The 26657-nt window shown below is 48.0% G+C and overlaps 1 protein-coding gene across 2 annotated transcripts in view; it reads left to right on the forward strand.

Annotated features, from left to right (window-relative positions):
• The window catches only part of GNL3L (G protein nucleolar 3 like), a 37016-nt gene extending 12278 nt beyond the window's left edge, over positions 1–24738 (forward strand). For both annotated transcript variants that reach the window (XM_010354453.2, XM_030933804.1), the window contains exons 3-16: positions 861–922; positions 1948–2055; positions 3092–3208; positions 4771–4854; positions 5024–5159; positions 6041–6144; positions 10513–10657; positions 13438–13525; positions 14047–14221; positions 14311–14453; positions 14766–14902; positions 17041–17168; positions 22394–22613; positions 24495–24738. In XM_010354453.2, the coding sequence (XP_010352755.1) occupies positions 861–922; positions 1948–2055; positions 3092–3208; positions 4771–4854; positions 5024–5159; positions 6041–6144; positions 10513–10657; positions 13438–13525; positions 14047–14221; positions 14311–14453; positions 14766–14902; positions 17041–17168; positions 22394–22613; positions 24495–24577 (1730 nt within the window). In that variant the 3' untranslated portion in view covers positions 24578–24738. The remainder of the gene's footprint in view (positions 1–860; positions 923–1947; positions 2056–3091; positions 3209–4770; positions 4855–5023; positions 5160–6040; positions 6145–10512; positions 10658–13437; positions 13526–14046; positions 14222–14310; positions 14454–14765; positions 14903–17040; positions 17169–22393; positions 22614–24494) is intronic.
• The last annotated feature ends 1919 nt before the right edge of the window (positions 24739–26657 follow it).

Raw genomic sequence — 26657 nt, forward strand, 5'->3', positions numbered from 1 at the left:
AAAAAAAAAAAAAAAAAAAGAATTTGCAGTAGAATTTAAGTTCTGTTTCCTACATTAACTCTGCAGTGGGAGTCAACTGATGTGATTGTGGAGCCTGTTCTCTGTGTGGTATTCTTGAGCTGCTCATATAATATATTTGTTTGTATATATCCTGACCTTCCAGAAACTCCTGTCTCTCTAGGAATTCCTTGAGCCCCTATGAAGGTGGTAAGAATTAAAGGGAGCCATTCTTTCCAATAGGCCAGCTGTGAACGGAATGAGAGATGGGACTTCTGATTGAAGAACGGGAGAGGCCTCATAAGTTCCTGAGCTTTGCTAAGTCATGATTGGAGAAGTGGTAGATCTCTCCTTTTTGTATCTGAGGGAGGCGGCAGCATTTTGGCTGAGTAGGTCAAGTCCCTTTGGAGGCAATGGCCTGAGCAGGGTCAGCAGGAAGGGACAGTTGTTTCCCCACATACTGAGGGCATCTGCCCAGGCTTAGTGGGCTGGGACTCCTTAGATTACCTTCTCATGGTGCCAACTCCCTCACCTCAGCCTGGCACTTAAATTGTTGAGTTGCCCCCAGTAGGAAGTTCTGGGGGAAAGAGGAGTCACAAGCACACATTCAGGTTACTCTCTGTACAGAATTCCTCTCAGAATTATTTGAGTTTGCAGTGAAATAATGTTGCAAACATTATATCCAGTACTTCCTCCGATACTATTGCTGCCATCCGCATCTCTTGTCTTGTGCTGAATCTATACAGACATGGTATCTGAGGCTTCCTAGCTAGGTTCCCAGTGTGGCCTGGCCTTGATTCAGATGTCAACAAATATCGAGTAGGTAGATGATGGCTCTTTTCTTTCTCTTTTTTCTTTTGTAGAAAATAAAAAGCCAGGTGAAGGTACCAGGGGCCACAGGAAGATAAGTTGGCTCTGCCCTCAGGTAAGGTATGCCTGTTGTTGATGGGAAGGTCAAGAGCAGGTTGCTTGTCCCAGGAGAGGCCCACTAAACCCAGTAAATATTGGGTGACTCTGGACAGAGTGCCACATTGGAGTCAGTGGATCTGGCTTTCCCTCCCTCTCTAGGTGGCCGCAGCAGAGAATCAGCAGCATTTTTCCCAAGCCATATGCAGCTTTGTGCTTGATTTACCTTGGTAGGGATTATCATTATCCCCATGTTTTAGTTGAGAAAACTGTCAGTGAGAAAGTTCCTAGGTTCAAGGTAACACAACTGGGATTTGAGACTGTCTGATTCTCAAGTCCCTGTTTCTTATGGAGAAGAGGGAGGCCAAAACATCATCTTTGGTTCCTGGATCTCCTGGTCCTGCTGGGAAAGGTGTGGGTAAGTAAGGCTTGGGAAAGAGCAATGAGAAGAAGGTATAGGCCAGAGAATGCTTGGCTTCTCACAGTTTAGCGTGGGTGAAGCTCTCAAACTTTAACCAGTCCTCTAGAATCACCTGGAGGATGGGGGAAAACATCGATTGCTGGGCCCCACCTCAGAGTTTCTGATTCAGTAGGTCTGACATGGCATCCGATGATTTGTATTTCTAGCAAGCTCCCAGGTGCTGCTGCTACTGCTGGTCTGAGGACCACTCTTTTGAGAGTCACTTGTCTGGAAAGGTTTTCCCTGGGCCTTGGGAAACCTTCCCAGCTGCCCTTCCCCTCTGAAAGGTCTCTTTGTCAGTCCCTGCCTGGCTATGGGAGAGACGAGCTCTACCAGCCAGACGGGCAGATCTTTGGGGATGGAACCCTTTTTGCCTACCTCTCCTTTCTTTGTCCCCACAACTACACTTCTCTGAGAAGCTTTAACTCCTGCTGCTCACCTTGGGAGTGGGAGGAGAGGATTGAGAGATAGAAGGGGCATTTATGAGGGGATATTGTCTTCCTTCTAGGGCTTCTTGCTGCCTTTTTGAGGTGATTTCCATGGGTTCATTACCTCTGGTTTTTTTTCTCTTATGTGGTGGCCAGACTGCAAAGCAAAATGGGAAGAAAGCAACCTCCAAAGTGCCCTCTGTACCTCATTTTGTGCATCCCAATGATCATGCCAATCGAGAGACTGAATTAAAGAAGAAGAGGGTAAGCTTTTTGCCTTGGTGGGGAGAGAGAGGGCCTGCCTTGAATGCCAGGTCTGCAGAAGTGTTGAATGGAAGGGCAAAGGCAAGAGTTGTTAGGGTTGTTGAGGCTATTTGTGGAAGCCGGGAGAGAGGGAGGTTACCATGATACTGGATTTATGTCTCCATTTGCTCACCACCCAGTCCATTGCCGTCTGGCTTATGTTTCCACTGCTCTGCTGACACTACCCCTGCTGGCCTCATCAGCGCCTTCCCTGACATCACATTCATGGATATTGTTCTTCCCTCATCTTATCAGAATGCTCAGCATTTGAGGCCATGCTTTCTCTGAAGCACGTGGACTTTCTTGTCATCTCACTCTCCTGGATGTCTTTCTTCTTCTTTGACTAGCCACTGACAGTCTCTTTTGCCACTTTTTCCTCTTTCTTATCTTTTTTTTTTGAGATAGAGTTTCACTTTGTTGCGCCGGCTGGAGTGCAATGGTGTGATCTCAGCTCACTGCAACCTCTACCACCTGGGTTCAAGCGATTCTCCTGCCTCAGCCTCCTGAGTAGCTGGGATTACTGGTGTACACCACCATGCCCGGCTAATTTTGTATTTTTAGTAGAGATGGGGTTTCACCATGTTGGTCAGGCTGGTCTTGAACTCTTGACTTCAGGTGATCCACCTGCCTCGGCCTCCCAAAGTGCTGAGATTACGGGCGTGAGCCACCCTGCCCGGCCTTCTTCCTTATCTTTAAATGATGAAGCGTCCCAAGACCTTGACTTCTTTCCATCTCTGGTCTTAAGTGGTTCCACCTGCCTAGGATACATTCTCTCTCTGCTTTTTATACTCTCTTTTTATTTTTCTCTGCCACTCTTCCCTTCATCTCTCTTTTTCTTCTTCTCAAACCCTCATCTCCTGCTGTTATATCTTCCCTCTCCCTGGACCCTGCTCCTCCCACCTCTGCCTTGTCGTGCCATTTCCTCTGTCTGTCACCCATCCGTCCCTTAGGCTGCAGACCCAGTCAGCTCCAGCCCCAATGTGTTTTCACTTGTTAGGTTGAGGAGATGAGGGAGAAGCAGCAAGCTGCCCGGGAACATGAAAGACAAAAACGCAGGACCATCGAGAGCTACTGTCAGGATGTCCTAAGACGCCAGGAGGAGTTTGAGCGTAAGGTAAGAGTGGAGTCCTTGCCCCTGGGTAGGTTTGCTCAAAGCATCTTTTGCCGTTTTTCTGTGAAAGGGAAGAAGGAAGGGTGTGAAGTTGTTGGAGGGGAACAAGGGAATCAGTGTAGAGACGATGGAAAACCGTGGGGAGGGTCAAAGGGAGGAAAGGAGGGATAGAGGGAGATAAAGGGCCATTTTGAGCCTTACCCGTGACTGGACACCCCTGGAGAGCTCCTCTCTCCCAAGGTTGAGCCTAAAGACTGGGGCTAGTGGTGGGATCGGGGGCTGGGAGAGTTACATGTGACCAGGGGATGGGGTTGGGGCAGAGGGAGCGAGAGTATGAGGAGAGGATTGAGAGACAGAGAGGAGCATATGTGAGGGAATGTTGTTTCCTTCTGGGGCTTCTTGCTGCCTTTTTGGCAGATGTTCTTGTCTCACACACAGAATACACGCTTGCCAGCTCATACTCCCTTTTCTGACATGCAGTGTGTATGCCTCCCCCATCCTATGTCCCTCATAGATTGTTTTTTTCACACCTTCCTCTTTCATCCCTCCCTTTCACACCCATGTGCACACTCAGGTCTCCACCTGGTGCTCAAGCACAGGCATACACATAGTCACACACATGAACCATGGGGTTCTGTCCATTTTTCTTCCAGTTCCCAGCTTTATTGGTTGGTCAAAGCTACTTTTTGGTGGCCTGAGACTCCCATGATTTTCTTTTTTAATTATTATTTTACTTTAAGTTCTAGGGTACATGTGCACAACATGCAGGTTTGTTAACGTATGTATCCACGTGCCGTGTTAGTGTGCTGTACCCATTAACTCGTCATTCAGGTATATCTCCTGATGCTATCCCTCCCCCCCCACCCACCCCACGACAGGCCCCAGTGTGTGATGTTCCCCTTCCTGTGTCCAAGTGTTCTCATTGTTCAATTCCCACCTATGAGTGAGAACATGCGGTGTTTGGTTTTCTGTCCTTGCGATAGTTTGCTGAGAATGATGGTTTCCAGCTTCATCCATGTCCCTACAAAGGACATGAACTCACCCTTTTTTATGGCTGCATAGTATTCCATGGTATATATGTGCCACATTTTCTTAATCCAGTCTATCATTGATGGACATTTGGGTTGGTTCCAAGTCTTTGCTATTGTGAATAGTGCTGCTGTAAACATAGGTGTGCCTGTGTCTTTATAGTAACATTATTTATAATCCTTTGGATATATACCCAGTAATGGGATGGCTGGGTCAAATGGTATTTCTAGATCTAGATCCTTGAGGAATCGCCACCCTGTCTTCCACAGTGGTTGAACTAGTTTCCAGTCCCACCAACAGTGTAAAAGTATTCCTGTTTCTCCACATCCTCTCCAGCACCTGTTGTTTCCTGACTCTTTAATGATTGCCATTCTAACTGATATGAGATGGTATCTCATTGAGGTTTTGATTTGCATTTCTCTGATGGCCAGGACTCACATGATTTTTTAAGCCTCCTATAGTTTCCAAAGCCCTGCTTCTCTTTCTCTCTCTCTCCCCCTCCTCCCCTGGACCCTTCTCTTTTTTTTCTCCTTTAGGAGGAAGTTTTGCAGGAATTAAATATGTTTCCTCAGCTGGATGACGAGGCCACAAGGAAGGCTTATTACAAGGAGTTTCGTAAGGTACAGGGTTCCATTTCTTCAGGCTTTCGGGGGAGGGTTCCAGTCCAGCCTCATTTCCTCTCCATTTCTGTTTTTTCCTGACTGAGATGGAGACTTTTTGTTTCACGGGACTGCGTCACTGCTACCATATCCTTTCCCTGCCCTTATCCCCTGGTCCTCTGCCCTGCAGGTGGTGGAATACTCTGATGTGATTCTGGAAGTCCTGGATGCCAGAGACCCATTAGGCTGCCGCTGCTTCCAAATGGAGGAGGCTGTCCTGCGAGCACAAGGCAACAAGAAGCTGGTCCTGGTCTTGAACAAGATTGGTGGGTGTTAGGCAGGATTGGGTGTGACAGGGAAGGTGGGCAGGCCATCTTTAACGTCTAGCTTGGACCAGACACTGAACCCAGCAACTCAGTGATACTCATAATAGTCATTTAAAGTAGAAATTTTTGTTCTGATTTTCAAAGCCTGTATCACAGAGTATAGTACAAGTTAGGTGTGGAGTCCAAGCCTGTCTGCCTTTCAGTCTCCTGTTCTTGCCATTTCGAGCCTTCTCTGTGATTGGACAACCTTGGAGAGTTCCTCCTCTCTCAAACTGGAACTCACAGACGGGTGGAGGAGCACATGGGCTCAGGAGTCACTCAGGTCTGGGGCTCGGCCCCTCACCTGTCCTGATTCTTTTCTCTGAGACACTAAATAAGTCATGCCACCTCCAAGAGCTCCCGTTTCTCTAGCTGTAAAATGGGCCATGAGTATCCCAACCTCACAGATTCGTTGTAAGAAGTAATGATAAAATGCTTGGTACATGGTGGTCAGTACTTCACACATGATAGCCATTCTTGTTAGGGTTATCTTTGACGTTTGGCCCAACCTAGAATGATCCAGAGAGGGGATAGGAAACAATATTTGGGAGGCCTCTGATGCTCCTGGCGCTGTTTTGGAAAGAGAACATTTGGAACCAGACAGCTAGTTTGTCCATTCCCTGAGGGAACAGAGGCCCCCTCAGGGAGGGTTAACACACCCCATAGACCAGACTGTTCTTTCTAACTCCAACCTCCGGACTGGATGGGAATGACAGGGCCAGTCGAGAGACCTGTTGATGGTAGGTGGGCCTAGCTTTGGGTATGGGTGGAGGTGTCTTTGGAGGGAACCATGGAGGTGTTGTTCTGCTTACCAGCCCCATCTGTTCCTATATTTACCCCAGACCTGGTCCCCAAGGAGGTTGTGGAGAAATGGCTGGATTACCTTCGGAATGAGTTGCCAACCGTGGCTTTCAAGGCCAGTACCCAGCATCAGGTCAAAAACCTGGTAAGCCTGGGGCTAGGGTCATCTAGCCGCTTTCAGGGTAGTTTGGGGCCAGAGTTGGAGTCGTGACTTGGACTGGAACCTCCAGCCCTTTAGTATTAGAACTGGGCCTTCAACTTTGAGCTTTTTGCTCCACCGAGAGACTTTTTTTTTTTTTTTTTTGAGACAGAGTTTCACTCTTGTTGCCCAGGTTGGAGTGCAATGGCGCGATCTTGGCTCACTGCAACCTCCACCTCGTGGGTTCAAATGATTCTCCTGCCTCAGCCTCCCAAGTAGCTGGGATTTTTTTTTTTTTTTTTTTTTTTTTGAGACGGAGTCTCGCTCTGTCGCCCAGGCTGGAGTGCAGTGGCCGGATCTCAGCTCACTGCAAGCTCCGCCTCCCGGGTTTACGCCATTCTCCTGCCTCAGCCTCCCGAGACTGGGACTACAGGCACCCGCCACCTCGCCCGGCTAGTTTTTTGTATTTTTTATTAGAGACGGGGTTTCACCTTGTTAGCCAGGATGGTCTTGATCTCCTGACCTCGTGATCTGCCCGTCTCGGCCTCCCAAAGTGCTGGGATTACAGGCTTGAGCCACCGTGCCCGGCAAGTAGCTGGGATTATAAGCGCACATCACCATGCCTTGCTAATTTTTTTATTTTTAGTAGAGAAGGGGTTTCGCCATGTTGACCAGGCTTGTCTTGAACTCCTGACTTCAGGTGATCCACCTGCCTCGGCCTCCCAATGTGCTGGGATTACAGGCATGAGCCACCATGCCTGGCTGGTGATTTCTTAATAGTAGTTTCACTTCACTTCTTCCTATATTATCACTCTTCAGGAAACATTTCTTTTTTTTCAGTTGTAAGGATAAAACATAATGTCTATGGGGAATTTGTAAAATACAGTTAACTACTTGTTTATTTATTTATTTATTTGAGACAGAGTCTCACTCTGTCACCGAGGCTGGAGTGCAATGGCGTGATCTTGGCTCACCGCAACCGCTGCCCCCACCAGGTTCAAGCAATTCTCCTGCCTTAGCCTCCCGAGTAGCTGGGACTACAGGTGTGTGCCACCATGCCCGGCTAATCTTTGTATTTTTTGTAGAGATGGGGTTTTGCCATGTTGGCCAGGCTGGTCTCAAGCTCCTGACCTCAGGTGATCCACCAGCCTTGGCCTCCCAAAGTGCTGGGCTTACAGGCATGAGCCACTGCTCCCAGTCTAACTTTATTTTTTATTTTTTGAAACAAAGTCTCACTTTGTCACCCAGGCTGGAGTGCAGTGGCGCTATCTCGGCTCACTGCAGTCTGTGCTTCCTGGGTTCAAGTGATTCTTGTGCCTCAGTCTCCAGAGTAGCTAGGATTGTGGCTAAGTTTTGTATTTTTTTTTTAGTAGAGATGGGGTTTCACCATGTTGGCCAGGCTGGTCTCGAACTCCTGACCTCAGGTGATCCACCAGCCTTGGCCTCCCAACATGCTAGGATTATAGGTGTGAGCCACTGTGCACAACCAACTACTTGTTAACTTTAAAAAATACATATACCTCCAATCATTTTTCTCTTTGAAACAAATCACAGTTCTTCCCAATTATATCATTAATAGAGAAATATGTATTCATTGCAAAATATTAATACAGAAACTGATTGCTTCTGGGAGAGAAATTGGATACTAAGGGACATTTTTTTCAATTTTGCATTGGATGTTAAACTTATTAAAAAATAAAGTAGAAAAAATAAAATTAACTACAGATAAAGCTTAAATACCTTTTCACCAGTCTCGCTAATTTTAGTCTGTTTATTCATGCCCAGAGGTAACTACCATTGACAGTTTGGTGTGTATTCTTCCAGACTTTATTTTAGATACAGGGTCTCAATTGGTCATCCAGGCCTCAGTGCAGTGGTGTGATGATAGCTCATTGAAGCCTCAAACTCCTGGACTCAAGACATCCTCCTGCCTCAGCCTCCTGAGTACCTTGGACTATAGGTGCATGCCACCATGCCAGGCTAATTTTTATCTTTTATATTTTTGTAGAGATGGGGGTCTTGCTTTGTTGACCACTCTGGTCTCAAACTCCTGGCCTCAAGTGACCCTCCCATCTCAGCCTTCCAAAGTGCAGAGATTACATGCGTTAAGCCACTGCACTCAGCCTTCTTCCAAATGTTATTCTGTGCTTTGGATATACATAGAAGTGTATATATAAAGAGGGAATACTGGTTGGAAGTATTATGTATATCATTCTGTGGCTTAGTTTTTTTTTCTCTTGGACATCTTTCTATAGACATGTGCCTTTTTGATGCTGAATACAATTAGTTTGCAGTTTTTTATCGTTATAACCTGGGCTTCCACAAATACCCTTGCACGTGTCTCCCTGGCATATGGGCAGGTGTGTGTTTGTAGGTAAGGTAGAGAAAGGGAGTGGCTGGGTCATAGCCTTTCTGCATTTTACCTTTACCTATACACTGAGGAATTGCCCTCCATGATAGCTGTACCAATTTATACTCCCACCAGTGGGGTAGATTTGCACATGTCTCCTCGTCACATGGGCAAGTGTGTGTTTGTAGGTGAGGTAGAGAAAGGGAGTGGCTGAGTCATAGCCTTTCTGCATTTTACCTTTACCTAGACACTGATGAATCGCCCTCCATCATGGCTGTACCAATTTATGCTCCCACCAGTGGGGTAGATGAATGCGTGAGAGGGCCTCTTTTCCTGCACCCTTGGCAACATCTGATAGCATTAATCTGTTAAACTTTTCAGAAACATGATACCTTATTTACATTTTCTTGGCCTTTTTAAAATTTTCACTTTAATTTTTTTTGAGATGGAGTTTCGCTCTTGTCGCCCAGGCCGGAGTGGGATGGCACGATCTCGGCTCACTGCAACTTCTGCCTCCCAGGTTCAAGCGATTCTCTTCCCTCAGCCTCCCGAGTAGCTGGGATGATAGGCATGCGCCACCACGCCTGGCTAATTTTGTATTTTTAGTAGAGACAGGGTTTCACCATGTTGGTCAGGCTGATCTTGAACTCCTGACCTCAAGTGATCCACCTGCTTCAGCTTCCCAAAGTGCTGGGATTACAGGTGTGAGCCACCATGCCCAGCTTCTTGGCCTTTTTGATGGCAAAAATAGAAGCTGTCTTTTCTTTTCTTTCTCTTTTTTTTTCTTTTTTCTTTTTTGAGGTGACATCTCACTCTATCACCCAGGCTGGTGTGCACTGGTGCAGTCTTGGGTCACTGCAACCTCTGCCTCCTGGGTTCAAGCGATTTTCCTGCCTCAGCCTCCCAAGTAGCTGGGATTACAGGCGCATGCCACCATGCCCAGCTAATTTTTGTATTTTTAGAGACGTGGTTTTGCCATGTTGGCCAGGCTGGTCTTAAACTTGTGACCTCAAGTGATCCATCTGCCTTGGCCTCCCAAAGTGCTGGATTACAGGCATGAGCCACAGCACCCGGCCAGAAGCCACCTTTTCTAACAGCTGTATTTCATTTGTATTCCACTTTTAGGATATAGCTTTTTAACCTATTTCTTATTGGTGGATATATAGGCTAATTCCAATTTTGTGATGTTGGAAACAATTCTGTGGCTGGGCGCGGTGCCTCACGCCTGTAATCCCAGCACTTTGGGAGGCCAAGGTGGGCAGACTGCTTGATACCAGGAGTTTGAGACCAGCCTGACCAACATGGCGAAACCCTGTCTCTACTAAAAATACAAAAATTAGCCAGGTGTGGTGGTGCATGCCTGTAGTCCCAGCTACTTGGGAGGTTAAGGCATGAGAATCGTTTGAACCCAGGAGGTGGACGTTGCAGTGAGCCAAGATTGCACCCCACACTCCTGCCTGGGTGACAAGAGTAAGACTCTGTCTCAAAGAAAAAAAGTAAGGGAAGAGGAGGGGGGGAATTCTGGGCAGAGGAGGTGACATCAGGAGTAAAGAGGTGGCATCAGGAGTAAAGGTTGGGATGGCCTTGTCCTGTGTGAGGAATTGAGGGAGGGTAGGCTGTGGGCCAGGCTCCCTCTCATCCCTGCGCAGGCAGGGAGGGTGGGCATCCCTGTTGTGCACACAGGGCACTGAAGCCTGGAGAAGGGAAGCAGGCTTTGCTGGACATAGGCCTGTGAGAAGTAGACCTGGAGCTCAGACCTGCCCTATCTAGAGCCAGGATGCCATCCGGCCACTGCCAAGGGAAGCAAGTGACATGGGTCGAGGCAGAGCAGGGGCAGAGAAGACTGGAGACACAAAGACAGTTGAGGGGAATGGGGAAGTGACACGTGTTCAAGATCTGTGTGAGAAGCCTTCTGTTTCAGGCTGAGGAGCTCAGTGATCATAGGGAGGCCCTGAAAGTTAAATCTGGGCTCAGACCTCATCTGCCATCTGATGTCTCTTTAATATTCATTTTTTTTTTTCCAGAATCGTTGCAGCGTACCAGTAGATCAGGCCTCTGAGTCACTGCTGAAAAGCAAAGCTTGCTTTGGAGCTGAAAACCTCATGAGGGTTCTGGGGAACTATTGCCGCCTTGGTGAAGTGCGCACCCACATTCGTGTGGGTGTTGTGGGTAAGACCTGCTGAGTGGTCATGGGTCCCAGGCTTCTTTCTTGGGCGGACACTTCACTGGGGGAAAGGATCCTGGGAGCTTCGTTGTCTTTTAGGGGAAGAGAGGAGTGGTTCAGGAAGGGTTTTGTGACTTGTAACTTGGATGGGTGGGCATCACTGTGTATTGAGTATTAAATCCATGGAGCAAATGCAGGGTGCCAGGCTTGGAGTTGGCACCATCTCATCCTATCAGAGCTGTGGGAGGGTGGGGTGACCATCTACCTTTTACAGATGAGAATTCTGAGTAAGGCCCAGAGAAGGACAAAGGGACTTTTGGAGCCCAGCCTTGTGCAAGACAAGGCAGAGCTGAGGATCAAACCTAGGCCTTTCTGGAACATAGGTTTCCTGGGGGTGTGGGTGCGAGTAGGGTTGAGAGCGAGGAATCGATCCCGGAGAGATTTGCCGTGAGCCCGACACGTGGGGCGCCTGCCACTGGAGGGTATAGGTATGCATACTGGGATAGATTAAGAAGAAGACACAGAGAACGCACTGGGAAGCCAGATGGCAGGGTTGGTGGGGAATGGAAAGAGGAGACAAATTTACATAATGGAGGCATGCAAAGAGGGAGATACAATCAGAAGCACCAAAAGGGACATAGAGACAGATATGCATACAGAGATCTGCTGAGGGAGACATAGGAAGGGCAGAGATAACCCATGTATGTAGAGAGGCAGACGTATTCCTAAAGAAAGAATGAGAGAGACAAACACACTACAGGGATAGAGACAGATTCAGAGAGAGAGATACATGGAAGCAGACTGGACAAGGCTGTAGATAGAGAGGAACACATACCCATGGCTCTTAAGTACACATACAGATCCACAAACACATACACAGACCCACGCTACAGACCCAGAGATCCAGAGGAGGCACATTTAGAGAGACAGAGCCAGAGTCAAAATGCATGCAGACCAAGCCCTTCCCCCACACACCCACCCCAGTGCTGCTCCCTCAACGCACATAGAACTACAAGGAGGGCTGGATGTGGCAGCTCATTCATGCCTGTAGCCCCAGCACTCTGGGAGGCTGAGGTGCACAGATCACTTGAGGTCAGGAGTTTGAGACCAGCATGGCCAACATGGCAAAACCCCATGTCTACTAAAAACACAAACAATTACGTGGGTGTGGTGGCGGGGCATCTGTAATATCTCATGGTACTTGGGAGGCGAGGCAGAGAAAATAGTTGGTACTGGGAGTGGAGGTTACAGTGAGTTGAGATCATGCCACTGTTGAGATCCAGCCTGGGCAACAGAACAAGACTCTGTCTCAAAGGAAAGAAGACATACATGTGCCCACATATACTTTGACCCTTGAAAATAATCACGTACCCAGAGTCACAGAGGGACACAAATACACAGACACGTCACGATGAGGCAGGTATGTGTACCTGTACAGAGAGAAATAGAGACATACAGAGAGGAGGTTAAGGAGGCGCAGACAGGGAGAGAGTAGAAGAGACACTGTGAGACACATACAGAGAGGCACCCACGAAGTGACCAGCCCACAGAGACAAGGAGCGTGGACAGAGGCTGACAGGAGTTGGCATGGAGGGAATTACAAATAGAGGCAGAATTGGTGGGGTGGAGAGAATCAGAAAAGAACAATGACCAGAATGAGAGACAGACAAATTGGCAGAGAAGAGGTACTTAGATACAGAGGCACAAGAGAAACAAAGATAAGATAGAGAAAGAGACTGAGAGGGAGAGACAAGAAAAGGAAAAGTGGTGATACTGAGAATGGGAATGACCAGAGAGAGAGAGAGACCAGAGAGAGAGAGAGAGAGAGTAGATAGAGAGAGAGAAGACACACCAGAGAGCAGAGACAACAGCGAGAGAGAGAGAGAGAGAGAGAGACACACACAGAGAGAGAGACACAGAGAGAGAGAGAGGACACAGAGAGAGAGAGACACACAGAGAGAGAGACAGAGAGAGAGAGACAGAAGAGAGAGAGAGAGAGACAGAGAGAGAAGAGAAGAAGAGATGGAGAAGTAACAGAGAGAGAGAGAGAGACAGACAGAGAGAGAGAGAGGCAGAGACTTCCATGCATGGCGATATTTAGAATGAGAATGACCTAGAGAGAGGGAGGGGGAGAGAGGTGTGCAGAGTCTTCATGCACGAGAGGTATACTTAGACATATACTTTTTTTTTCTTTAGGCAGTCAGCTTTCTCGGGTTGAAACAAGTATATGCTTGAGACAATAGTACACATGTACATTGAGCACATACAGAAAGTGGTGAGAATGAGGCCCAGTGAGGGGAAACAAAGACATCCACAGGCTGAGAATGGCTGACAGATGCCCAAACAGCAAAATACACACCTCAGGTAGACAGCTGCACAGAGAGACTGGCATCTGGAGATGACCTCCATCCCCATCCATGGAATGATACACCCAGACAGGTTGTTCTCTGTTTCTTAGACATTTCTTGATGTCCACCTTCTGTTGGATTGTGCCACTGAGGCCTTGCATTAAGGACCTCTGCCTGGCTGATTGCGGGTGGGAGGTTGGTGTCACATCTAGAGAGAGGGACATACCTATCTAGCATGCTCACAAATGGAGGGGAGAGGTAGAAAGGCCCTGTAGGGGCTTTGTCAGGGCCTGGGGTGGGAAGGGAGGAGGCCAGGCTCAATTTTTTGGTTTCCCCATGGCCTGGTTACTGCCCCTGGCTGGGCCTCCCTCACACAGGCTGGCCTGAGTGTTCCTGAGGGCCTCTTCTGCCCTGAGCCATCTGCTGCTACTTTGTAGGTCTTCCCAATGTTGGAAAGAGCAGCCTGATCAATAGCCTGAAGCGCAGCCGCGCATGCAGCGTGGGAGCTGTTCCTGGAATTACCAAGTAAGCACCTGCCTGCTCCTCCACTCCACAATTCCTTGACCCTACCATTTCCCCCCAACTGCCATGCCTTCAGCCCCTGTCCCTTTCCTTATTGTGGACCATCCCCTGATGCTTTCCCCAGGCATGGGAGTCTCATAGCCCTCATTTTCCTGACACACCCTAGGTGTGTAGGCAGGTCCCCAGATGGGTAGTTCCGATTAGCGCCTTGAAGCTTCTGAATAACCATGCAAGATTGGGCTACTAATGGGAGCTCTGTTGACTGGATGAAGCAGCTGAGGCTTGGAGAGTCAAGCTTGCCCAAGGGTCCTGCAGCTCAGTCCCCAGTGGCAGATGCTAGATTAGAAATAGCCTCAAGTCTGTAGAGCCCCAGTCACCCCTCCTCCAGCTCTATATCTCTCCACCTTCATCTCTAATAACACCTTCCCCTCACTCCTTTACACCCCCACATCCCAGACCCACCTTCGTGATTGGGGCCTCAACGATGCCAGCCACATCCAGTCTTTCTTCTTCCCTGCCCCCAGATTCATGCAGGAGGTCTACCTGGACAAGTTCATCCGCCTGCTGGATGCTCCAGGCATTGTCCCAGGGCCCAACTCAGAGGTGGGCACCATCCTGCGTAACTGCGTCCACGTGCAGAAGCTGGCAGACCCTGTGACCCCAGTGGAGACCATCCTGCAGCGCTGCAACCTGGAGGAGGTCTGCAGCAGAGCCCTGGCCGATGCCCTGCCCTACTCCAAGGGCCCTTCATTCTTCCTCATGACTTCTCTCCTTCCTCCCGTCACCAGATTTCCAACTATTATGGCGTCTCTGGGTTCCAGACTACTGAGCACTTTCTTACGGCAGTGGCCCACCGTTTGGGGAAGAAGAAGAAGGGAGGCTTATACAGTCAGGAACAGGCGGCCAAAGCTGTCCTAGCTGACTGGGTGAGGTGAGGAGGAGGTTAGGGGTAAGGGTGAGGCCCACTGGGAGCCTGGCTCCACAAAGGCTCATCTGTGCTCATTGCCGTTGGGGCAGCTTGACTTCCTGGGTCTTGGGGCAGAGGATGGCCAAGGTGCCAGGTCATGTCCTGCTCGAGACTTTATGCCCAGTGATTATCCAGCAACTCAACTCCTTGTTCAGAAGCCACTGTCTGGGTTTTCTTGTTCCCTTGCTGTTTCTGGCCTGCAAACTCATCGTCTCTTGGATTGTCATTGGTTCTCTCAGTGACAGCACCACTAATCTCCCCTATTTCCCAATGCAGCGGGAAGATTAGCTTCTATATACCACCACCACCCACTCACACTCTGCCCACCCATCTCAGTGCTGAGATTGTTAAGGAAATGACCGAGGTCTTTGATATCGAGGATACTGAGCAGGCCAATGAAGACACCATGGAATGTAAGTGTGGGCAGGGTGGGTCCACTTGGTCTTGCACTAGTGGGGCCACGCAGACCTGACAGCAAATCCCACATTTGACCTCTCGCTTCCTTGGCCCTACTTGGGCTTTGGGCAAGTTGCTTAAGCAGCTCGAGGCCTAATATCTTTTCCTGCAAGGTGGGGAATTCTAATCTGGCCCTGGCAGGGAGGGTGGGGGTAGTGGGAGGGTGGTTGCGAGCTTTTGGTAAATATGAAAGAAGGTACCTGGTACCCATTGAGGTGCTCTGGAAATGTGAGGCTCCATTCCTGTCTCTTGGGACCTGGAATGGACTGAGACGTTCTCTCAAAAACTCTAATGTTGCCTTAGGCTTTTTCACAACCATTTCAGGTCCATTTCTAGATTTTCCTTCTTACTCCCATTGGTGAATAAGGTACCCAAGTCACAGAAAGCTGATATTTGCCAAAGGATGTCAGCAGAGGTGCGTTTGACTCGGTTCTCCTGCCCTGTTGAAGACTCTTCCAGCTCAGAGGAGCTGGGTGTCTAAAAGTATAGACTGCCTGGATTCAAATCCGAGCTTTGTTTCCTTTTTACTGTGTGATGCTAAACAAATTACTTCGCTTCTTTGTCTCAATGATGTTATCTGTAAAATGGGGACAATAAGTCCACCCGGTAAGGTAGTTATGAGGATTTATTTAATATGTAAAAGACATTTAGAACAACAGTGCCTGGCATTTAGTAAATAGATGCTCAGTAAATATTAATTTTTATTAAGATGCTTATTTGCTGGGGAGCAGAGATGTGACTCTCAGAAACTCCTGAGAATGTTTGCTCTCCTCAGATATTACTCTCTGCAGCCCTGGCTTGTGGTTCCCTGCTTCATTCTCTACATTGCCTAAGGAAGGTATCCAGTGCCCTCTGGGCTTGTCTATAGACATTATGGGGTAGTTGAGGAAGCCTTGGCTAGCCTGGCTTCTAGATACTCTATTTTTTTCTCTTGAGGTCCAGTAGTTTTCCTTCTCTGATCTTGTTTGTGTCCTCTTTGTATTACCACGAGGTTTAAGATGGACTTGCCTCTTTCCTATTTATACCCATTTGGACTGTGGCAGTCATCCCCCTGTCTGAATTTGTTTCTTCTTTTTTTTTTTCTTTTTTTTTTTTTGGAGAGCTGCTTTGTTGCCCAGGCTGGAGTGCAGTGGTATGATCTGGGCTTACTGCAATCTCTGCCTCCTGGGGTCAAGTGATTCTTGTGCCTCAGCTGCCTGAGTAGCTGGGACTAGAGGTGTGCACCACCACGCCTGGCTACTTTTTAAATTTTTAGTAGAGATGGGGTTTTGCCATGTTGGCCAGGCTGGTCTTGAACTCCTGGCTTCAAGCAATCCACCTGCCTTGGCCTCCCAAAGTGCTGGGATTACAGGCATGAGCCACTGCACCTGGCCTTAGTTTCCTCCTCTGTTAAGTAGGGCAGTTGAGAAGGGTTTGAGCTTATGTTCTTATGATGATGCTTGACTCTGGCTGGATGTGAGTGCAAGAGGTGCTCCATCACTGAGAATGCATTTTGGCAAAAGATTGAGGTCTGAGAAATTGAGAAGACAGTGAGGAACAGGTTAGTGGTGAGCGTTTTCTGAAGGAGGTGGCCCTAGTGCTGGATCTTGAAGGGTGAGTAGGGATTAGAAGGCTAAGTGTAGGGAATGGGGCAAAATTATACAAGCAGGCATAAGGGTAGTGGGGCACAGGGCAGTGGGCACATCTGAGGGTTGCAGTAGAGGCCAGCTCCAGGCAAGGGACCAGAGAGAGGAGGAGAAAGTCTGGTCCTGGGGAGGGAATCCCAGTGCCTGCCATTTACAGAGCAGCATCTTGGGCCAGAGCATTACAGACATCTGCCATGTCTCACAGCAGCCCAGTGTGAAGAGGGCTTGTGGAATTCCCATTTTCCAAATGAGGAAGCTGAAGTTCTGAGTCCAGCTCCCAGCAAGTGAATGTCCTACTGCAAAACCCATGCATTTAATTCTTAGTCATGTGGCCTCTCAGCAGGAGTGAAAAGTTCCTGCACCTGACTTCCCTGGGAAGCATCTGTGTATCCTTTTCACTGAGGCCTGACCAGGGAGTCTGGCAACAGAGGGGAGCCAGGGCCCTGACAGTGGTGTTGGTTGTGTTAAAGGCTTGGCCGCTGGAGAATCTGATGAGCTGTTGGGTGACACGGACCCACTTGAAATGGAGATCAAGTTGCTCCATTCTCCGATGACGAAAATAGCAGATGCCATTGAAAATAAAACGACCGTGTATAAGGTACCTGTCATCTTTGTTCATGGCAACCCTCTTCTCTCCCCAGGGCTCTGGGAAGTGGTCAGTCCCTTTTACCTGCCTTTCGTGTGGTGAGATGTGGGTGGTTCACTTGCTCCCAGTGGGCTTCTGGATGCCTGGCCTAGTGCATCCTTTACCAAGCAATGACAGGTCCAGGAAGCAGGCATGCTCTGTAAGGCAGCTTTCCCAGCCCTGGTTCTAGCCCATAGAGTAGGTATCACTATCTAGCCACCCAGTTGTCCAACTTGCAAATGACTCTTTCTTCTCCCTAACTAGTACCAGGATTTTTTTTTTTTTTTTTTTTGAGACAGAGTCTTACTCTGTCACCCAGACTGCAGTGCAGTGCCGTGATCTCGGCTCATTGCAACCTCCTCCTCCCAGGTTCATGTGATTCTCCTGCCTGAGCCTCCCAATTAGCTGGGATTACAGGCATGCGCCACGATGCCCGGCTAATTTTTGTATTTTTAGTAGAGACAGGATTCTGCTATGTTGGCCAGGCTGGTCTCGAACCTCTGACCTCGGGTGATCTGCCTGCCTTGGCCTTCCAAAGTGCTAGGATTGCAGGCATGAGCCACCACACCTGGCCTGGGATCTTATACTCTGTCAGTCACCAAGACCTATGTCTTCTCCCTCCTAAATCTTTTGACAAGCTTTTCATCCTTTTCATCCGTACCATTCCTGTAACCCTAAACTAAACTTCCAGCCCTCACTTACTTGGACATATGTCCCAAGGTTTTTTTCTTTTCTTTTCTTTTCTTTTCTTTTCTTTCTTTCTTTTTCTTCCTCCTTCCTTCCTTCCTTCCTTCTTCCTTCCTTTTTCCTTCCTATCCTTCCTTCCTTCCTTCCTTCCTTCCTTCCTTCCTCCCTTCTTTTCTTTCTTTTTTCTTCCTTTCTTCCTCTCTTTCTTCCTTTCTTCTTTTCTTCCTTTCTCTCCTTCCTTCTTCCTTTCTTCTTTCTTCTTCCTCCTTTCTTTCTCTTTCTTTCTTCTTCTTTGCCTTGTTTCTTTCTTTCTTTCTTTCCTTTCTTTTCTTCTTTTTTTTCTTTTGTTTTTCTCTTTTTCTTTTTTTTTCTTTTTTTTTTTTTTTTTTTATTTTTTTTTTTTTTCTTTTTTTTTTTTTTTTTTTCTTAATTTTTTTCGTTTTTGTTTTTTATATTTTGGTTTTTTTGTTCTTTTTTTTTTCTTTTTATTTTATTTTTTTATTTTTTTTTGTGTTTTTTGTTTTTTTTTTTTTTTTTTTTTTTTCTTTTTTGTTTTTTTTTTTGACCCCCCCGTTTTTGTGTTTTTTTATTTTTTTTTTTTTTTTTGTTTTTTTTTTTTTATTATTTTTTTATTCTTTTTTCTTTTCTTTTTTTTCTTTTTTCTTTTTCTTTTTCTTTCTCTTTGCTTCTTCCTTTTCTTTCTTTTTCTTTCTTTCTCTTTATCTTCTTTTCTATTCTTTTCTCCTTTTCTTTTCATTTTCTTTTTTTTATCCTCTTTTTTTTTCTTTTTCTTTCTTTTTCTTCTTCTTCTTTTTCTTTCTTTTTCTTCTTTCCTTTTCCTTTCCTTTTTTTTTCTTTCCTTTCTTCTGTTTGGCTGGTGGGGTCCTGCTTTTGCGTTTTTCCTGCTTTCTGCTTCTTCGTTTCTCCCTTCCCCTTTCCCAGTCTCTCTTCTGCCCCCTCCCTCCGTCCTTTTCCTTTCCTTCTTCTTTTCTTTCCTCTTGTTCTTTCACATTCTTTTTCTTATTCTTTCTTTCCCTCCCTCTCCTCCCTCCCTGCCCTCCCGTCCCTCACTCCCTCCTTTACCTTCCCCCCTCCCCACCCCCCCCCCCTCCATCTCCCTTCCTTTCCTTCCTTTCCTTCGATCCTTTGTCCTTCCTCCTTCCCCTCCTTGCCCCCTTTTTTCCTAATTCCTTTCACCCTCCTGTTCCTTCTCCTCTTCCTCCAGCTTCCCTCCATTTCCTTCCATCCATCTGTCTTGATGGAAACTCGCTCTGCCGCCTAGGCTGAACTGCAGTGGCGTGATCTTAGCTCACTGCAACCTCCACCTCCTGGGTTCAAGCAATTCTCCTGCCTCAGCCTCCCGAGCAGCTGGGACTACAGGTGCCCGCCACCATGTCTGGCTAATTTTTTTTTTTTTTGGTAGAGATGGGGTTTCACTATGTTGGCCAGGCTGGTCTTGAACTCCTGACCTCAGGTGATCCACCCGCCTTGGACTCCCAAAGTGCTGGGATTACAGGCATGAGCCACTGCACCTGGTCGTGTCCCATGATTTCTAATGGCCCAATCTGACCATGTCACCTCCCCTGCTTAAACTCATTTCATGGCTCTCCAACACCTACATGATCAAGTCCATATGCCTGTGACCTGCTGTTCAAGATCTACAGGGCATGATATGATGACTCCTAGAAGTTTTTTCAGCCTCGTCTTCTGCCCGTCCATCCCCCATCTCTGCCCTTGAGGAGTTCATATTTTAGTGGGTTTCAGACACAGACATCTGCACTGTGATGGAGACTCATAGGGTGTGGATAGGGGTCGAAGTTGGGACAGCATGGATCCAAGGACCCTAACCTGTACTACCTGTGGGTCAAGGAAGTCTTGCTCGAGTCAAGTATTAGTCCATTTTCATACTGCTGTAAAGAACTGCCCAAGACTGGGTACTTTATAAAGGAAAGAGGTTTAATTGACTCAGTTCAGCACAGCTGGGGAGGCCTCAGGAAACTTACAATCATGGCAGAAGGTGAAGGGGAAGCAAAGCATCTTCTTTACAAGGTGGCAGGAAGGAGAATGAACACAGGAGGAACTACCAAACACATAAAACCATCAGATCTCATGAGAACCCACTATCACGATAAGAGCATGGGGGAAACCACCCCCATGATTCAATTGCCTCCAGCTGGTCTCTCCCTTGACACATAGGGATTATGGGAATTATGGGGTTTACAATTCAAGATTAGATTTTTGGGTGGGGACACAGCCAAACCCTATCAAGCCATGTCTTGAAAGCTGAGGAGTTCTCTGGGCAAGGGGGGTCAGCAGCATGTGGTCCAGGACCCAGCCATGTCGACCAGGCTGGTCTTGAACTCCTGACCCCAAGTGATCCGCCCTCCTTGGCCTCCCAAAGTGTTTGGATTACAGGTGTGACCCACTGCGCCTGGCCAGAGACAGACACCGTTTTTGGTACTCAGGTGTGCTCTATGTTTTTCTAGTGTTCAGTCAGGAATGACCCCTCCCCATCAGTAGTATGTTGACCACCACTATCATCCCTAACCTCAGTCACTCATCCTTCATGTTTCTAATGAGCAGTTACCATACTCTGATTAGTGGTATAGATTGCTGTACCTTCTTTAGCCTGGTTGTTTCCTGAAGATGGAACTGAGGCTGGGCGTGGTGGCTCATGCCTGTAATCCCAGCACTTTGGGAAGCCAAGGCGGGTGGATCACCTGAGGTCAGGAGTTCGAGGCCAGCCTGGCCAACATGGTGAAACTCCATCTCTACTAAAAATAAAAAAAATTAGGTCAGGCACGGTGGCTCAAGCCTGTAATCCCAGCACTTTGGGAGGCCGAGACGGGCGGATCACGAGGTCAGGAGATCGAGACCATCCTGGCTAACACAGTGAAACCCCGTCTCTACTAAAAAAAAATACAAAAAAACTAGGTGGGTGAGGTGGTGGGCGCCTGTAGTCCCAGCTACTCGGGAGGCTGAGGCAGGAGAATGGCGTAAACCCGGGAGGCGGAGCTTGCAGTGAGCCGAGATCTGGCCACTGCACTCCAGCCTGGGCAACAGAGAGAGACTCCATCTCAAAAAAAAAAAAAAAAAAATTAGCCAGGTGTGGTGATGCGCACCTACAATCCCAGCTACTTGGGAGGCTGAGGCAGGAGGATTGCTTGAACCCAGGAGGCATAGGCTACAGTGAGCCAAGATCATGCCACTGCACTCCAGCCTGGGCGACAGAGTGAAACTCTGTCTCAAAAAAAAAAAAAAAAAAAAGATGGGACGGAGTCACTCATTTCTCTGTTCCCAGCATTGCCCCACACAGAGCTGGACACAAAGTAGGTCTCAAAAAAAATTTTTTTTTTTTTAGACAGGGTCTTGCTCTGGCACCCAGGCTGGAGTGCAGTGGTGTGATCTTGGCTCACTGCAGCCTTGAACTCCTGGGCTCAAGCAATCCCCCCACCTCAGCCTCCTAAGTGCCTGGGATTACAGATGCAAGCCACCATGCCCAGCTAATTTTATTTTTATTTTTGAGACAGGGTCTTGCTCTGTTGCCCAGGCTGGAGTGCAGTGGTGCAGTCTTGGCTCACTGCAACCTGTACCTCCTGGGTTCAAGTGATTCTCCTGCCTTAGCCTCCCAAGTAGCTGGGATTATAGGCACTCCCCACCATGCCTGGCTAATTTTTGTATTTTCATTCGAGAAAGGGTTTCACCATGTTGGCCAGGCTGGTCTAGAACCCTGACCTCAAGTGATCTGCCTGCCTCAGCCTCCCAAGGTGCTAGGATTACAGGCTTGAGCCACCACACCCAGCCTCCCAGCTAATTTTTAACAGAATTATTTGTAGAGACGAGGGTCTCATTTTGATGCTTAGGCTGGTCTCAAACTCCTAGGCTCAAGTGATCCTCCTGCCTTGGCCTCCCAAAGTGCTAGGATTACAGGCCTAATCCTAGTGAACCACTGTGCCCACCAGAATTTTTTTTTTTTTTTTTTTGAGACAGAGTCTGTTACCAGGCTGGAGTGCAGTGGTGCGATCTTGGCTCATTGCAACCTCCGCCACCCAGGTTCAAGCGATTCTCTTGCCTCAGCGTCCCGAGTAGCTGGGACTACAGGTGTGTGCCACCACACCCAGCTAATTTTTGTATTTTTAGTAGAGACGGGGTTTCATCATGTTGGCCAGGATGGTCTCGATCTCTTGACTTCGTGATCTGCCTGTCTCGGCCTCCCAAAGTGCTGGGATTATAGGCATGAGCCACCGCGCCCGGCCTACCTTTTCGTTTTATTCTTGTAAAGGCCATGCAAACTACCCCTTATCCATCTCCTATTTGACAGATGAGGAAACTGAGGCTGAGAGTTAACTAAGCACTTGCTGGAGTGTGGTGGGGCCAGAATTGGAGCCTAGTTCCACATGGCTCCAGGGTCCTGTTCTTACCCAAGCCTGTGTTCCTACCTTTTCTGCAGAAGTCTTTGGAGGTTCTCTGGGGGTCAAGACCTCATCGTTATGTTTTCTGTCTCTCCCTAGATTGGGGATCTCACTGGGTATTGCACCAATCCGAACCGTCATCAGATGGGGTGGGCTAAACGCAATGTGGACCACTGCCCCAAGAGCAACAATATGGTGGATGTCTGCTCAGTGGACCGCCGCCCAGTGCTGCAGAGGATCATGGAGACGGACCCGCTGCAACAGGGCCAGGCTCTGGCATCTGCCCTGAAAAATAAGAAGAAGATGCAGAAACGTGCAGGTGGGAGCCTGTGACCACCCCTGTGCTCTAAAGAGGGCCCACATGGGATCTGTTTTTGTTTTTTTGTGGCTTACTGCAGCCTCTGTCCCTGGGTTCAAGCGATTCTCCTGCCTCAGCTTCCTGAGTAGCTGGGATTACAGGCACCAGCCACCATGTCTGGCTCATTTTTGTATTTTTAGTAGAGATGATGTTTTGCCATGTTGGCGAGGCTGGTCTGGAACTCCTGACCTCAGGTGATCCACCTGCCTCGGCCTTCCAAAGTGCTAGGATTACAGACGTGAGCCACCGCATGTGGCCCCACCTGGGATCTTGATTGAGGCTCCTGAATGAGTATCTCTCTGTGTTCAGCCCCAGTCTAGGGTTGGGGGCAGGGATGAGCTAGGAGGCTCAACTACTAGCACAGTGGTTCTCAAACTTCAGCTCGCATCAGGATTCCCTGGAGGGTTTGTTAAAATGCAGATTTCTGGGCCCCTCCCTCATAGTTTCTAATTGAGTAGGTCTTCTGTGGGGCCTTTTAGAATTTGTATTTCTAACAGATTCCCAGCTGATGCTATTTCTCTGGGGATCACATTGGGAGAACCACTGGCCTGCCTAGTCTATGTTTCAAATAACCATCATTTATTTATCAGGTACTCTCTATTTGTTAGGTAGCTTGCAGGCTATATATAATTTTTACTTTATCAGCAGGCACTACACTCAAAATCCTACAGGTACAAGAGGATATACAGTAAAATCTCTCCCATCCCTTAGTCATCCAGACCGCCCCCTCGTCAGCTAGTTAGTTTCTTGTGTCTTTCCCGAGATAGACACACAAGCAAATATCTATATATTCTTTGTTCTCTTTTTCCACACAGATGCCAATCTACTGGACACATGGTTTTGCCCTATCATTTTTCCACTCAGTATATCTTAGGGATATGTCTACGTTAATACACAAAAGAACTTCTTCCCCTTGTTTTAATGGTGGTACATTGTGTAGCTTGCCCATTTGAGTTTCCATGCTGTACTTATTTTCACTAACTCATTGCAAAAGTCTTACCCTTATTTGGTAAGTGAGAAAACTGAAATCCAGAGACATTAAGTGACGCACTGAAGGTAAGACAACTAGTAGTTGATGGAGCCAAAATACAGACTTCGGGTTGATTGACCACATTAGCCCTATTCTTCAAACTAGATTGTGTTCTGTAACCAAACATACACAATCAGACATTCACTCTTGGCCTGGCTCCACACTGAGTCCTGGGAATTCAGATGAATTGCCCTTGAACTCCTAGTCTTATTAGGGAGTGAGGAGGAGACAAGAAAACAGACCTTGGCAGCACGAGCACATAGTAATCACATTGAAGACCCAGCAAGCACAGTGAGAGAACCTAACCCAGCCTGGGGATGGTGGTTGGATAGGGGTGATCAGAGAAGGCCTCCTGGAGGAGGTGAAGTCTGGGGGGCATCCTGAGAAACAACAGGGTATGTCTGGGGGATAGGTGTGCGTGGTGAACATTCAGGCTTAGAGCCCCTACGGCCATGTTGCCTTTTGCTGTGAGAGCCTTCTTGTTTTGAGGGTAATGGTAGAGCGCTAAGTTTGACACAGTAAAGGAAAATTATTGCTTTGGTATTTGGACAAAAATACTTGGAGCCCAGTGAGTCTGAAACCCTGAGATAGAAGCTATGTTGGGATGATCATTTCACAGATAGAAAAATGTGTTGTCTACCTGTGAAGCTGAGCAGTGGCTTCCAGCACTCACCAGTTTTGTGGTAGTGTTTGGGGGTAAGTGAGCCAGTTCAGGAGCTTGGTGCAGACCAAGGTAGATGTAGGCCAGCATCAGCAGGCCTCCTGGTGGCAAGCCAGCCACCAAAATATTGCCTATATTTCTCCATTTGCAGGTAAAATCGCCAGCAAGCTGTCTGATTCCATGATGTCTGCTCTCGACCTCTCTGGCAATGCTGATGATGGTGTTGGTGACTAATCGACTGATCTCACTTCCCTTCCACTCCAAGCACCAGTTCCGGTGGTACGGGGGAATACCAGTGAAATAGTTTGGTTCTCCCTGAAGCATCTGCATACTGAAAGAACGCTTTCCCCACTATGTGTCTTCTCCCTTTCCTCCAGTAAAAACAGTCCCGGCTAGGTGCCGTGACTCATGCCTGTAATCCCAGCATTTTGGGAGGCCGAGGTGGGTGGATCACCTGAGGTCAGGAGTTCGAGACCAGCCTGGCCAACATGGTGAAACCTCATCTCTCCTAAAAATACAAAAAAAATTAGCCAGGCGTAGTGACAGGCGCCTGTAATCCCAGCTACTTGGGAGGCTGAGGCAGGAGAATCGCCTGAACCTGGGAGGCGGAGGTTGCAGTGAGCCTAGATGGCACCATTGCACTCCAGCCTGGGCAACAACACGAAAATCCGTCTTAAAAAAAAAAAAAAAAAAAAAGGCCGGGCGTGGTGGGTCGAGCCTGTAATCCCAGCACTTTGGGAGGCCGAGACGGGTGGATCACAAGGTCAGGAGATTGAGACCATCCTGGCTAACACGGTGAAACCCCGTCCCTACTAAAAAATACAAAAAACTAGCTGGGCGAGGTGGTGGGCGCCTGTAGTCCCAGCTACTCGGGAGACTGAGGCAGGAGAATGGCGTAAACCCGGGAGGCGGAACTTGTGGTGAGCTGAGATTCGGCCACTGCACTCCAACCTGGGCGATAGAGTGAGACTCCGTCTCAAAAAAAAAAAAAAAGTCCCAGGGGCTGCAGCTGCCAAATCCAATATCCTCTATTTAACCCCTACTGTGTTTTAGAAGAGAAATAAAAGAAGTATCAGCAGAGCTCAGGTGCTAACATCTGTTGAGGGCTGACCTCCTACAAAACTGTCTACAAAACTCTCTTAGATAGGTGAATATGCCACTAGAGGTTAGGCTGCTGGTAGACCTGGGAGTCCCTGCGGGAGGGTGAGGGTTTCTTTACCACCCCGCAGGAGATTTCAGTGGCAAGGCATGCCTGCTGTGGGCTTTGGGCCATGCATCTTCTAAGTCCATAGGTCTTCACCTGGGTGGCAGTGAGAGAAAGTAGAAAGTAATGAGCCTCCTGTGTCTCTGGAAGGTTCTAGCGATAGGGTAGAGGGAAGAAAAGAACAAACAAGCCTGGCTTGTGCTGAAGTGTGGTAGGCATACCCTGTTTGTGTGAAGAGAAAACAAAGCACCTGTTAGTAGGGAGACTTTGGGGGAAGCCCCGTCTTGGGGGCATTTCTGGGCAGATTGTGAATTGGAGGAATCTCTTTAACTGAAGTATGCTGGCTGGACCCTGCCCTTGTGTGACCATGTCTCCTATTGCACTAGCATTTGAATTCCATGGCTCAAGAGGGTTCTGCTACCATTTATTCACAGATTGTATCCTCGAGAGAGCTGCTATATATGGGAGTGTACTAGCCAACTCCTTTTCCAGTGTCTGTAAGTCACCTCATTAAAGTATAATTAGCCACCTCCTCTGGGAGATCCCACCCCATCAGACAAGGGCAGTGAGCCCAAGCAGTGCCAGAGGCCCTCAGAAAGGGACTAGGGTAGATGATTGCAGCTGAAACACAATCTTTCTTTGCCAGGGTATTTTGGGGGTTTTGCCAATGACTTCAGTTCCCAGCAATTTACTTGAGTTGACACATTTGAAGTGGGTGGGTATAGCATTACTGCAGTCTTGGATGTCTACCCCAAACTTCCACACCATCCTTCGACCCACAGCTGCGCCTTTATTCATTTATTTTGCTCTGTTGCCCAGGCTGGAGTGCAATGGCATGATCTCGGCTCACTGCAACCTCTGCCTCCCGAGTTCAAGTGATCCTCCTGCCTTAGCCTCCCGCGTAGCTGGGATTATAGGTGCCTGCTACCACGCCCGGCTAATTTTTGTATTTTTAGTTAGAGACAATGTTTCATCATGTTGGCCAGGCTGGTTTCGAACTCTTGACCTCTAGTGATCCACTCGCTTCGGCCTCCCAAAGTGCTGGGATTACAGGCGTGAGCCACTGCACCCAGCCCCACAGCTGCATCTTAAACCTTGCCTTTGCCTCTG

The sequence above is a fragment of the Rhinopithecus roxellana genome, chromosome 7, assembly GCF_007565055.1.
Source record: "Rhinopithecus roxellana isolate Shanxi Qingling chromosome 7, ASM756505v1, whole genome shotgun sequence".
In the NCBI taxonomy this organism is placed as follows: Eukaryota; Metazoa; Chordata; class Mammalia; order Primates; family Cercopithecidae; genus Rhinopithecus; species Rhinopithecus roxellana.